Genomic DNA, 12,955 nt, shown 5'->3' with positions numbered 1-12,955 from the left:
TTGCACCCTCAGCAGGATCAGGCCAGGAGTTTTCCTCACTAGGATTAGCCAAAACCATGGAGAAGAGGGCCCTGGAGGGCTCCCAGCCTGGCTGGCGCTTCTCTGCCTGCGCAGTCAGGGCAGCCATGCTCCTGAATCCCAGTGGCTGGAAACCGCAGGAGGGGAGAGTTTCTCTCATGCTTGGATCCCGCTTGCTGGCTCCCCACAGGCTGGCCACTGGGAGAACAGGATGGTGGAGCAGCTTGGCCTTGGCTTGACCCCACAGGCGCTTCTTGTGTCCTCCTGCTTCCTCGGTGGCCAGTCAGAGGCGTCCAGGAGAGCCCAAAGATAATTCCCATAATTCCCAGCAGGTAGCCTGGAAGTTCCCTTTTGCTGATGGCACCCGAAAGAGTTCTCGCTCCTCCTCCTCCATCCATGTCTCTCTTCTTTTGTAATTTTTTTTATTAGTTTCCCAATTTACTCCCAACAATAGCCAAATTATAACAAGAACAATTAATTCTCCATCCCTGTATCTCGTCCCTTTAAAAGCCACCTGGGCTGTGGGAACGGCTGCGTCCCCCCCAGGGCCCTGTGAGGTTGGCTGCCCCCCAGGCCAGGCAGGGAGCTTGGTGGCTGAGCAGGGGCTTCCAACACGCAACCCTCAAACTGCCTCCGACAGAAACATCTCCAGGTGTCAGAAAGAAAAGGAAACAAGCCCAGGGCCCCTGACAAGAGGCAGCTTTGCCCTGCCAGTCTCAGCGCCCGCATCTCCAAGGTCACCTGTCCCCTTGTCTCCTCTCAAATCAAATGGGTTGGATGGCGAAGCCCCTCTTGAGTGGAAGCATCAAGCCAGCTAAGGTCAGAAAACAGGAAAAACAGGGGGAGCCTGGTGCTGGGTTTGAGCCAGGCTGGGTCTAGCCGAGTGCCCTGTCTCCAGCTGGGCGCCAGAAGCCCAGGCATGGTCAAGCTCCTTCCTCCAGAAGACAGTGGTGATGGATGGAGGAGGAGAGGGCTCTGGCTCCGGGGTCGGAGGCACCAGTGCTGGAAACCCCAGGAGAGGAGAGTTGCCCTTGCGCTCAGGTCCTGCCTGCGCTTCTCCGGAAGAAGTATCTGGTCAGCTGGCTCCAGCCCACCAGCCGGCAGCCAGGCGAACTCCGGTTCTCAGAACAGCATCAGAACTGTGTCTCAAGCCTCAGAGACCTTTAGAGACTGAGCCAGCAGAGATAAGAACTCTTTGCAATGGAAAGGCGGACAGAGGCATATCTAAGCATATTTACCAGCATTTTATTCAGCATCAGGACAAAAGAAAAACATGTCTGCTCCCCTTTGTGTCCAAGCAAAAGCAGGAAGCACAAAGCAAAAGCAATACACAAACGGAAGTTCCCGGCAAGCTGTGCTGGAATGTAAACAGACATGTGCCATGCAAAACATCGTAATCCTAACAGTGAGAACAGGAGGCTGGACTAGATGGGCTCCCTTTGGCCTGAAGCAGCAGACTCTGCTTATGTTCTTATGTTCGTAAGCTGAGTTGCAAACGCTGCAGCAAAGGAAGTCTGGAGCCGTTCAGCTGCCTTTTCGTCCTAGTGAGCATCTGATCCCACCTTGAGACGGGAGAGAGGGAGGGGGCTGGCCACATGCCTCCATCCTTTGCTGCTTCTTCTTCCGCCCTTGCAGTGCCCCTGTGCACGGTTCCAGCTGCCCCCTCCTCGCTGAGCCTTGAGGGTTTGGACACGGCCCCCCCTTTGCTCCTGCGCCTCCTCCTGCCCTTGAGGTGTCCCCTTCAAGTAGCCAGAGTTGTCAGCTGCTTCGGCTGCACCTGCCACATCCACCTTGTCTGCCGCTCAACACTTTCCACAAGGTGCTCTGGAGCCAGAAGCTGCAAGGTCCTTCCTTCGCCCCCGGCAGCTTCTCGCCCAAAGCTGTTTCCTCGGCTGCCGGGGGGCTGGGGCCCCACAGCAAAAGGAGAGCAAGGAGGCCAAGGGGCTGATACAGGGGGCGGCTGAGGCCCACCTAGCAAGGACATCCCACCCCCAGAGCCCATGTGTTGTAGACCTGTGACTTCCCCATTCATTCAATTTCCCAACCATAAATCAGAATTATACACAAGTGTAGCTGCACCATAGATCTGTAGTTTTATTTCCATGGAATCGTAGAACTAGAAGGGACCCCAAAGGGCCATCTAGTCCAGCCCCCTGCAATGCAGGACTCTCAACTAAAGCATCCATGACAGACCATCCCTAGCATGGAATTTTCCCTTTTCGTGGCTGCCACACACTGGGGTGACATTTTCGTGGTGCTGTTCACTACAACCTCACAGGCTCCTTCCGGGTCACTCACTGCAAGTTCAAACTCCATGAGTGTATTTGTGAAATAAATGTCTTTTGATCACACTGGATTGCATTTGCCATTTTTACTGCTGGTTCTCTCAGTTCAGAGAAATCTTTTTTGGAGCTCTTTCTGCTCCATTTTTGTTTTAAGCACCCTGAACAACTTGGCATTGCCTTTTTGCTAAAAGGAACAAGGAGGCAAAATCAGCAAAGTGTCGCCATAAAGAGCCTGGCAAAATTTGCAATTTAAAAAAACCTCGTGTGATTTTGCAAAAAATAAAAGGCTCAAATTATGGAGTAGGAGGGATTGGACAATAACCCAAAGGGGACTTCGGATCAGCTTCCAGAAGACTTGGCTGCACCCTGGAACCAGGAACCATCTTTTGCTCAGGCAGCGGAGGCCAAACAGGGACAGATCTGGACCTCGTCTGCTGGGCTGCTGTCAGTGCATGATCATGTCTGGCTGTCCCCTTCATGAGAACATCAGGGGAGCCTGCGGGATCCAGCCCAGCATCCTCTTCTCACAGTGGCCAAGCAGATGCCCCAGTGGGAAAACCACAAGCAGGATCCCAGCACAAGAGCCCTGTGGTTTCCAGAAAGTGGCATTCAGGAGCATTGCTGTCTCCGACTGTGGAAGCAGAGTAGAGCCATCCATAGCCCTCTCCTCCTCCATCAATTTGCCTAACCCTCTTTTAAATCCAACCAATTTTTGGCCATTGCTGCCTCTTGCAGGAGGGAGTTCCACAATTTAACTCTGCACTGCGTAAAGAAAGGCTTTCTCTTACCTGTCCTGAATTTCCCAACGCTCAGCCTCATTGGAGGGCAAAGAGCCTTCCCTTCTCTCTCCACTTTCTCCAGGCCAGCCGTCATTTGGCAAACTTCTCTCGTGCCGCCTTGGGCTCACCTTTCCTCCAACCCAAAAGGTCCCAGGCGCTGCGGCCATTTCTTCCCAGGGGCAAGTATGGGGCCCTTTCCTGACCCCCCTCCTGCTGACGGTCTCTCTGCCTTCTCTCTTCCTCTCCCGCAGGTCTTTGGGCACGGCAAGGCCAACGGGGAACCCACCTGGGCCCTCCTGCTCACCGCCTGCATCTGCGAAATAGGCATCCTCATTGCCTCCCTGGACGAGGTGGCCCCAATCCTCTCCATGTACGCCCCTCCCCCTCCTGGGACCTCTGGGGGCCCCTCTGAGCACGGGGCAGGGGGTCTCTCTCCAGCACCCAGGAAGAGGCCGGACTGCCCAGCCCCCCCCCCAGGTCTTGAGCATCCCTCAAGCTGGGGCAGCCCCTCCTGTCTGCCAGTGCTGCCCTCCCCAGCTCCACCCTCCCACCCCACGTGGGGCAGTTCCTTCCAGGCGCTGGGAAGGGGTGGCTTGGAGCCTTCCTCTCCCCCCCCCCCCACATTCAGGCCCTTGCTTCCCCACCCCCAGGTTCTTCCTGATGTGCTACATGTTCGTCAACCTGGCCTGCGCGGTGCAGACGCTGCTGAGGACCCCCAACTGGCGGCCGCGGTTTCGGTATTACCACTGGTGAGTGGCGAAGGGCCGGGGACTCTCAAGCTGCCGTTCCTGCAGGGCAGCGAGGGGGTTGGTCTAGATGGCCTTGGGTGGCCCTTCCTGTTCTCCAGTAGGAGCCTCCTGTTGGCAATAATAATAATAATAATTTATTATTTATACCCTGCCCATCTGGCTGCGTTTCCCCAGCCACTCTGGGTGGCTTCCAACAGAACACTACAATACAACAACCTATTAAACATTAAAAGCTTCCCTAAACAGGGCTGCCTTCAGATGTCTTTTAAAAGTCTGGTAGTTGTTTTTCTCTTTGACATCTGGCGGGAGGGCGTTCCACAGGGCGGGTGCCACTGCCAAGAAGGCCCTCTGCCTGGTTCCCTGTAACTTGGCTTCTCGCAGCGAGGTAAACGCCAGAAGGCCCTCGGAGCTGGACCCCAGCGTCCGGGCAGAACGATGGAGGTGGCAAGGGAGGCCTGGGTGGCTGCCGGTGCTCCTCTGGTCTGGGCTCAGCTCTCCTCCCCCTGGTGCCCACAGGACCCTCTCCTTCCTGGGCATGAGCCTCTGCCTGGCCCTGATGTTCATCTGCTCCTGGTACTATGCGCTGGTGGCCATGCTGATTGCAGGACTCATCTACAAATACATTGAATATCGAGGGTAAGTTGGCGGGTCGGGGGCTAGCGGGTCCTCCTGGGTCTTTTTCTGGGGGAAGAACCCAGGCCAAGTGACTCCTGCATTGCAGGGGTTGGGCTAGGCATCTCTTAGGGTCCCTTCCAACTCTGCAATCCCACAATCAACCCCGAGTTCCAGGGCAGAGGGGGGGGGGCTTTTCCTCCACCTTTCCTGACCCCTCCCTCCCTCCCTATTAAATTTATATACCCCAGGGTTTGTGTTGTCTTCTGGGACAATAAGACACAGCACAGACTGTGGTGGATATATCGCTCTGTTGATGTATCTATCTACAACCTGCTCCTAGAGTGAGGGATTGCGGAGTATTTGCATCCTGCAAGGGTCTGGCTTCCCCTTAAGGGCAGCGTTGGATGCAAAGGACAGCAAAAAGCCATCTTCTGCCTCCAGCTGGTCACTCCCAGCTCACTTGCAGTTCTGCCCTCCTTCTCCTTCTTGCTGCAAACCGACTGCAAGGAGCTCCCCCCCCCAAAAAAAACCTGGCCTTGGCTTCTGTGCACCAGCACCCCACAAAAGAAGGGGTCCCTCTCCCCCTTGCCTGGCAGCCTTTCCCTCTGATGGTTTGTGAAAGTGCCAGGCAAGCTTCCCTGGGGAGAGCATTTCACCAAGAGGGAGCCACCACAGAAGAGGCCCTGTTCTCATGTTGCCCCCCCCCCGGGTCTTTCGTGGAAGAGGAACACCCAGAAGGGCCTCAGAGGATGACCTTTGACTTTGCAGAGCGGAGAAGGAGTGGGGCGATGGGATCCGGGGCCTGTCCCTCAGCGCGGCCCGTTATGCCCTCTTGCGGCTGGAGGAAGGGCCGCCCCATACGAAGAACTGGAGGTAAGGGAGCAGGACTCTGGGAGAGGCAAGGAGACCGGGGGGCACCTGTGGGAAGGCAGCTGGGCAGTAGGGTGCCAGGGGCCCTGGATCAGCTGCCACCACAACAGGCACAACAAGTGCAGGAGGGGCAGAGGTGTGCCTGGCACGAGGCCTGGAGCAAAGGGAGGGCGTCAACGTGAGGGGGGCGTGATTCCTACAAGGCAGGGGGCTGGACTAGATGACTCTTGGGGGACCCCACTGTTCTATGATCCCTTAGGGATGGGGCAGCAGAGGGAGCTGGCAAGGCAGGAGAGAGGAGGGGGACTTGGGACTGGGAAGGGGAGGCAGCGAGAGCGGGTAGGAGTCCTCCAATGCTAGTCCTACTCAAGAGGAGACCCACCGACACTGATGGCCATGGTGAACTTGGTTCCCTGCATTCCAATGGGTCTACTCTGAGGAGGGCCCGGCCAGCGCCAACTCCCGCCTCCCCCTTCCCAGGCCGCAGCTGCTGGTGCTTGTCCGCGTGGATCAGGACCAGAACGTGGCCCACCCGCAGCTGCTCTCCTTCATCAACCAGCTGAAGGCCGGCAAGGGGCTGACCATCGTGGGCTCCGTGCTGGAGGGCACCTTCCTGGACAACCATGCCCAGGTCCAGCGGGCAGAGGAGGTGAGCAGGGCAGAGCGGTGGGGGTTGCAGGGTCCCGATCCCTGCTCTCGGCCGGGAAGGGGCTCCAACGTCTCTCCTCCCTCGCAGTCCATCCGGCGGCTGATGGAGGCGGAGAAGGTGAAGGGCTTCTGCCAGGTGGTGACCTCGACCTCGGTGCGTGACGGCATGTCCCATCTCATCCAGTCCAGCGGCCTGGGGGGGCTGCAGCACAACAGCGTCCTGGTCGGCTGGCCTCGCAACTGGCGCAGCAAGGAGGACCACCAGACCTGGAGGAACTTCATTGGTACACGCTGGGCTGGGGGCTGGGAGGGCAGAGGGGCCCTAAGGGCCAGGCCAAAGGGGGCCCACCGACTCCAGCACCCTGCTCTCACAGGGGCCAAACAGGGGCCTCTTGTGCGAAGGCCACAGGCAGGATCCGAGCCCAAGAGCAGCGCTCTCCTTTCCAGCAACTTGCTGCCTCTTGCTGGGGGTGGGGAGCGTGGCCCTTGGGGCTAGAAGCCATCCATGGCCTTTTCCTCCTCCCCCATGAATTGGCCCAATCTTCTTCCAGTGCCACCCAGGTCAGTGGCCATTGCTGTCTCCTGCAGGAAGGAGTTCCAACGATTAACAATGTGCTGCAGGCAGAATCTCTTCCTTTCATCTGCTCACCTTGGGGTTCTCTGCCGTGTTAGAAACTCAGATATATAAGCGAGGCACCAAGTGGCTCCTTAAACCAGAGTTACGGTTGCCAAAATCAAACGTCTAGTTGCCATTTTGTGGCCAGGCGGTTCTAAAGTTGTATTTTTCAACTCACCTTTTTGGTTCCGGAAATTCATTCCAATTGTCCAGATAGAATTCTACAGAACAGGGTATTGGCGTGTGGAAATGGTCTAAGGATCCCCAGCCAAGCACTTCCAGATGATGGAGACATCAGATGCCGTCCTGGCACCCGGGCATCTTCGCTTGGTCACAGTCGCCATTAGCTGGGTGCCAAATGTGTGAATTTTGAGCACCGGTTCTCTGTCCTCCCTCTCCTCTGTGGCTCCAGTTCCTGCCCCCCTCATCCCAAGGGGTCCCGTGCCCGCCTCTTGTGGGTGACGCTTCTCTCCCCTGCCTGCGCCCCACAGAGCTCGTGCGAGAGACCACCGCTGGGCACATGGCGCTCCTGGTGGCCAAGAACCTGGCCATGTTCCCGGCCAACTCGGAGCGCTTCTCGGAGGGCCACATCGACGTCTGGTGGATCGTGCATGACGGAGGGATGCTGATGCTGCTGCCCTTCCTGCTGCGTCAACACAAGGTATTCGGGGAGACGCAAGGGGGGGGGGTGTCGAGCTGAGAACCCTGCGCTGCAGGCGGAACTGCACTGCTAACTCCTTATGGGCAAAAACATGATCTTGATGTGGTTGAGTCTCAGGCCTTATGAGAAGAACAGCTTGTTCTCGGTGGTCTTACTCCATGGAAATCAGCTGTTGAGATCAAAGACCCCCCCCCTTCCCCCTCCACTCCAGGATTTCCCCATGCAATCTGACAACCACTCCTCCGCCCTCTTCATTCCTCCTCTGGTTCTGGGAGACCAGTGGAGAGGGGAGCTCCTGGCGGCAGGAGGGGGAGAGACCTGTGATTCTTCATCAGCCGGACTCATGTCTGGCCCTCCTCTGCTGCTTCAGCTTCTGCCTCTGATTCCTCCTGCTCACGAAGCCCTGTTGCTGTTGCTGCTTCTGCTTCTGGCACCTCCTCTTCCCAGTCTGCTCCTTCTTCTCCCTCTGACCCCTTGTCGTTGTCCCACTCCCACCTCCGGGCTCTGGGCCTTCTTCCCTCGGGGTTCCCCTTGGGGGCTCCTCCCACCGTCCCTCTGCGTCCAACCAGTCCAGGACAGCAGGACTAGATGGTCCCTTGGGACCCTCCCAACTCTATGCTTCTACGAGGAAGGGCAGAGTCCTCAGCAGGGACTCCCACACTCAAATGGCGGTATTGGAGCTCTTCTGGCAGCTGCTGGGGAAGAAGGCACACATGTTCTTTTTTTATAATATTTTTATTGCATTTCCATTTTTAATATTTAGACACATTCTTATTATCCACTCTACTTTTTGCTCATATGAGCCTATCGACTTCCCTCCCTCCCCCCTCCTGGCTTTCAAAGCTCATCTCTATATCATAGCAGTTATACATCTTCCATTTTACGTTTTTCTCATTCAACATCTCAATTTTTAAGTAAATGTAAAAAAGGTAATAATCATTGCCATAACTTCTTACAACCCTGCTCGTGTTTTTAATTGCTTACGGTGATCCTTCAAATATTGTACAAATTTGCTCCAGTCTTTTTGGAAAGCTTGATCATGCTGCTTCCAGATTTTCCCGGTCAGCTTCTCCAGTTCCACAGAGTCCATCATCTTCACCTGCCACTCTTCTATCGATACAATAAACTTTATTGTCATTGTCCCATACAGAACAACGAAATTGAAAAAATCTACATCAGACATTCAAAAACCAACAAGCCTGCTATCCCAGCCTGGATAGCCCCCTAAAAACTCTGATACCCCATAATTAAATACAATACACTCCCATAGAGACTACCTTACACTGCGTTTAAAACCAAAATTGCATTAGGATAGAAACTGTTTCTCAGGCGGCTAGTCCTGGTCTTTATCCTTGGTATTTCTTGCTGCTTTGGTGTTCTGCCAGGCCTTGCCCCGAGAATGAGTCCCCTGAGCTGGGCAGGGCCGGCTGTGCGCTGGCTCAGTGGCTCCACCGCCCCTTTTCCTCCCACGTAGGTTTGGCGCAAGTGCAAGATGCGGATCTTCACGGTGGCCCAGATGGACGACAACAGCATTCAGATGAAGAAGGACCTGACGACTTTCCTGTACCACCTGCGCATCACAGCCGAGGTGGAAGTGGTGGAGATGGTAAGGCTGTCAGAGGAGCCGGCTGCTGGATCCGGCCAGGAGCCTGTCTAGTCCAGCGTCCCGTTCTCCCTGGGGAGTCCCCATGTCCCACCCTCTCCCTCTCCCGCAGCACGAGAGCGACATCTCCGCCTACACCTACGAGAAGACCTTGGTGATGGAGCAGCGCTCCCAGATCCTCAAGCAGATGCACCTCACCAAGACGGAGAGGGAGCGCGAGGTGAGTGGCCGTGGGGCTGGGGGGCCGCAGTACCCCCTCCCACTTATGGGCTGGGAAGCGCTGTGAGGTCTCGTGCAAGGGCAAAGGGAGAAATCTGCCCTGCCTGAAGAAGGGCCTGGGCAGAGAGGCTGGGAGAAGAGAGTCTTGCTCTCTCGCAGTGATTCCTCCGTGCACATTAGAACTGGGTCAGATCTGCATCTGCCCTCGTCTCACAGGGGCCAACCGGGGGCTCATTCTGGGAAACCCACAAGCAGGATTTGGTCACAGGGGCATCTTGCCAAATGCAAGGCAGTTCAGATTCAGAAGGAACACAAAATGCGAGTGAGTGAGAAGATTGAGGGTTTTTATTCTAAACAGCAATATATATATACCAAGCAAGCACCTCAATCTGCCACTTGGAAGCCCTCAAGAAGTGGCCAAGTGGCTCCCCCAGGTAGCTTCAGTTTGCAGGGCCCTGCGATCGATCAGTCCATGCAGGAGCTTCTAATAACTCTAGCCAAACCATCCGATTTCTAGATAGCTAGCCTGTTAGCCTGTGTGGCTTGTCCGACATGCTACATGCAGATAATTCATGAGCCACCCTCCCCCAGTGCCTCACTTTCTCCAAACAATGTCCGACATCCAAGCAGGTGAGGGTACCCAGCACTATCACAGATTAGGGCACTAACGGCTGTTCTCAGAGCTGAACAAGAGATAGAGAGGGGGAGGCAAACAGAGGCAGGGAGGGTAACCCTGTCAGATCACTAGATCTCCTGGATCGATTGCCCATATAGGGAGAGGGAGGGAAGAGAGCCGATTCAGCCGCGTGGATGAGATCACTAACTCCTTCAAATACAACTATATTCCAGACAGATAGCCCACACACCTTCCCCTCCTGTGGCTTCTAGAAGCATCACTGCTTCCAGCTGGGGAGACCAAGCAGAGCCCTCCTGGCTAGTAGCCCCCCCCCTTTGATCTTTTTCACATCTCTCCCCTGTAGGCTGTCTATTACTGTATTTTTTGCTCTATAAGACTCACTTTTTCCCTCCTAAAAAGTAAGGGGAAATGTGTGTGCATCTTATGGAGCAAATGCAGGCTGCGCAGCTATCCCAGGAGCCAGAACAGCAAGAGGGATCGCTGCTTTCACTGCGCAGTGATCCCTCTTGCTGTTCTGGCTTCTGAGATTCAGAATATTTTTTTGTTTGTTTTCCTCCTCCAAAAACTAGGTGCGTCTTATGGTCTGGTGCGTCTTATTGAGCGAAAAATACGGCATATGCTATAATTCTCACTACACGGATCTCAGTGTCTCTTGGCCAGCCATGAGTCCCACCCTAAAGCATCTCTCACAAGGGATTCAGGGCGTTTTAAGGGTGTGTTCAGACCGGGGGGGGGCGTGATATGAAGAAAACCTGTGCATGTTATATGCGCTTTATAACTGGCACCTCAGCCTTTGCCCACAAGGAGCCTGAGGATGAGTTGGACGTCTAGCAGATAAAACACCTGGCACACAGCCAGAGCCTGGCACCAGCCTGGCACCACCCACTGGGGGCAGCTCCCTTGCCAGTGGCCTCTCCTCTCCCTTCTGCCCCCCAGATCCAGAGCATCACGGACGAGTCGCGCGGCTCCATCCGGCGCAAGAACCCCACCAACACGCGCTTGCGCCTCAATGTCCCCGACGAGCAGGTGGGCGACAATGAGGAGAAGCCGGAAGAAGAGGTGAGGCTGCCCAGGGGGGCACTGGGGGTCCAGGATATATTGATTAAATATTGTCCTTCCACACTCAGGTTGGTAGCAGAACACATTCCCTCGTACATAGCAGGAAGCTAGTTGATGGATTCGTGAGAATCATTAGAGTTAAGCAATCCAGTCTGGCTTTTCCAGATTGGATTGTTCCTGGTAAATCCCCCTTAAGGTAAAGGTAAAGGGACCCCAGACCATTAGGTCCAGTTGTGACCAACTCTGGGGTTGCGGCGCTCATCTCACTTTATTGGCCGAGGGAGCCAGCGTACAGCTTCCGGGTCATGTGGCCAGCGTGACTAAGCCGCTTCTGCTCTGTGGTTTAGACCACAGCGCCATCCGCATCCCGCTGAATCCCCCTTTGTTCCGTCTTAAAAACAATAACAACACAACAGTCTTCTTTAAAACGAATGATGAGGTTTACTTACATTCAGTTCACAGTGTGATCCTGAAGGCAGGCTTGAGCTTTTAGTTCCAGCTACAGAGAAGGGTGTGGGGTTCATCCTCTTGTGAGGGATGGGCCCAGGTGCTGCTGGCTGAGAACCAGCAGACAGCAAGAAGGCATCAAGAAGAGATGGAATCAAGACAATGGGTTAATGCCGGAATGATAAAACTGGAAAAATAAGAGAGAAGAAAGCAGGAACAAGTGAAAGAACTTTCTCTCAACAGCCAGAACATGGGAAGTCCTCTGCAAATTTTGCATAATTGGCTTTATTGTTTGTATTATGATGTGGCAAGATTTGATATCAATTGGAATTTTATTAATTGAAAATTAATAAAAAATATTTTTTAAAAAAGCAGAGATGGAATCCAGAGAGTCAAGAGAAAGATGGCTGGGTGCCTAGCCTCTTTATAGGGTCTGCCAGAGTCACGCCCATCTACCTGGTCAGACACAAGGGGAGGAAGTCCAGACCAGGTGTGACAGGAAGTCCTCCTGGCTGGAGCAACATCCCCTGTGTGTCCACTCTCGGCAAACAGGAAATGACTGTTCCTGTTTCAGTGAAGTTACATCCCACAAATAAAGAATCTGCCCAATGAATCCATTTCCAGTTAACCTGATGAAGCGCCAAATGGTTGCAGCCCTGAAAAAGAGAGCGATCAGAGTAGGTAGGGACCTCAAAGGTAACCCAGTCCACTGGTGGAATCATGGGAAGGGACCCCTGGGGGGCATCTAGTCCACCCCCCTGAATCTCAAGTAAAGCATCCCTGACCACCCAGGCAGAGACTTGTGGGGCATGGCCTCGATCCTGACTGGGGCTGCAGAGGGTCCGTGCCCTAGCCCCAACCTCTCCCGCCCTCCTCCTCCTCTGCCACAGGTACAGCTCATCCACGACAAAAACGCCACCAGCGGCTCCCCGTCTCCGGGCGACGAAACGGAGGCGGAGGCGGAGCCAGAGGCCGCCCCGGAGAAGGTGCACCTCACCTGGACGAAAGACAAGCTGGCCGAGAAGAACAAGGGCAAGAGTCCCGTCAGCCCCGAGAGCATCAAGGACTTCTTCAGCATGAAGCCGTGAGTCCCGGCGCCGGCGCCTCTGCCCCCCAGGCAGGAGGGATCCGCTTCTGCTCCTGCCGGGGCGTCGCTTGGGCAGGTGCTGGAGAGGCGCTGCGGGTGCAGGAAACCAGGGGGGCTGCTGGGCAGAGGGGAGGGGGCTTGGTGCCAAGGGAGGGGGTTGCCGGGCAGCCGGGCGTCCCTCGCGGGCACCAGGTAGTCAATGACCAGCTCTCTCTCTTCCTCCTTCCTTTGCCTGACGCTGCCAGGGAGTGGGAGACCCTGTAAGTCTTTGCTTGGGGCTGCTCTGCTCTGTGCCGTGGGGGGGGGGAGCAGGGGGGCTCTCTGGCTGGGCTTTTCTCCCGCCCCACCTCTGTTATGGGGCAGGGCAACGCTGGGCTCGGGCGGGCAGGGCAGGGTCCAAGGAGGCCTCTGGAGCCAACCGACCAGGCCTTGGCCGTCTTCCGCAGGAACCAGTCCAACGTCCGGCGGATGCACACCGCCATCCGCCTCAACGAGGCCATCGTCAAGAAGTCCCAGGACGCCAAGCTGGTCCTGCTCAACATGCCAGGGCCCCCCCGGAACCGCAAGGGGGACGAGAACTGTATCCTTCCCTGGCAGAGCCCCCCCCCCAGGCACCTGGGGGCAGGGGCATTTGTGGGGCATCCAGAGAGCGAGGCTTTTGC

The 12,955-nt window shown here is 55.7% G+C and overlaps 1 protein-coding gene across 3 annotated transcripts in view; it reads left to right on the top strand.

The window, feature by feature from the left end:
• Window positions 1–12,955, top strand: part of SLC12A5 (solute carrier family 12 member 5) — a 177,384-nt gene that overhangs the window by 85,805 nt on the left and 78,624 nt on the right. For all 3 annotated transcript variants that reach the window (XR_014512827.1, XM_083447283.1, XM_083447284.1), the window contains exons 13-25: window positions 3,334–3,452; window positions 3,733–3,831; window positions 4,348–4,467; window positions 5,215–5,319; window positions 5,797–5,965; window positions 6,053–6,248; window positions 7,072–7,241; window positions 8,716–8,847; window positions 8,957–9,064; window positions 10,637–10,759; window positions 12,097–12,290; window positions 12,539–12,553; window positions 12,740–12,873. Coding sequence is in view for 2 of the 3 variants with exons in the window: in XM_083447283.1 (XP_083303409.1) it covers window positions 3,334–3,452; window positions 3,733–3,831; window positions 4,348–4,467; window positions 5,215–5,319; window positions 5,797–5,965; window positions 6,053–6,248; window positions 7,072–7,241; window positions 8,716–8,847; window positions 8,957–9,064; window positions 10,637–10,759; window positions 12,097–12,290; window positions 12,539–12,553; window positions 12,740–12,873 (1,684 nt within the window). In the remaining variant the exon portion in view is untranslated. The remainder of the gene's footprint in view (window positions 1–3,333; window positions 3,453–3,732; window positions 3,832–4,347; window positions 4,468–5,214; window positions 5,320–5,796; window positions 5,966–6,052; window positions 6,249–7,071; window positions 7,242–8,715; window positions 8,848–8,956; window positions 9,065–10,636; window positions 10,760–12,096; window positions 12,291–12,538; window positions 12,554–12,739; window positions 12,874–12,955) is intronic.

Source organism: Podarcis tiliguerta, assembly GCF_965153285.1.
Source record: "Podarcis tiliguerta genome assembly, chromosome: 6".
Classification (NCBI taxonomy): Eukaryota; Metazoa; Chordata; class Lepidosauria; order Squamata; family Lacertidae; genus Podarcis; species Podarcis tiliguerta.
This window is presented reverse-complemented; position numbering and strand designations above follow the sequence as displayed.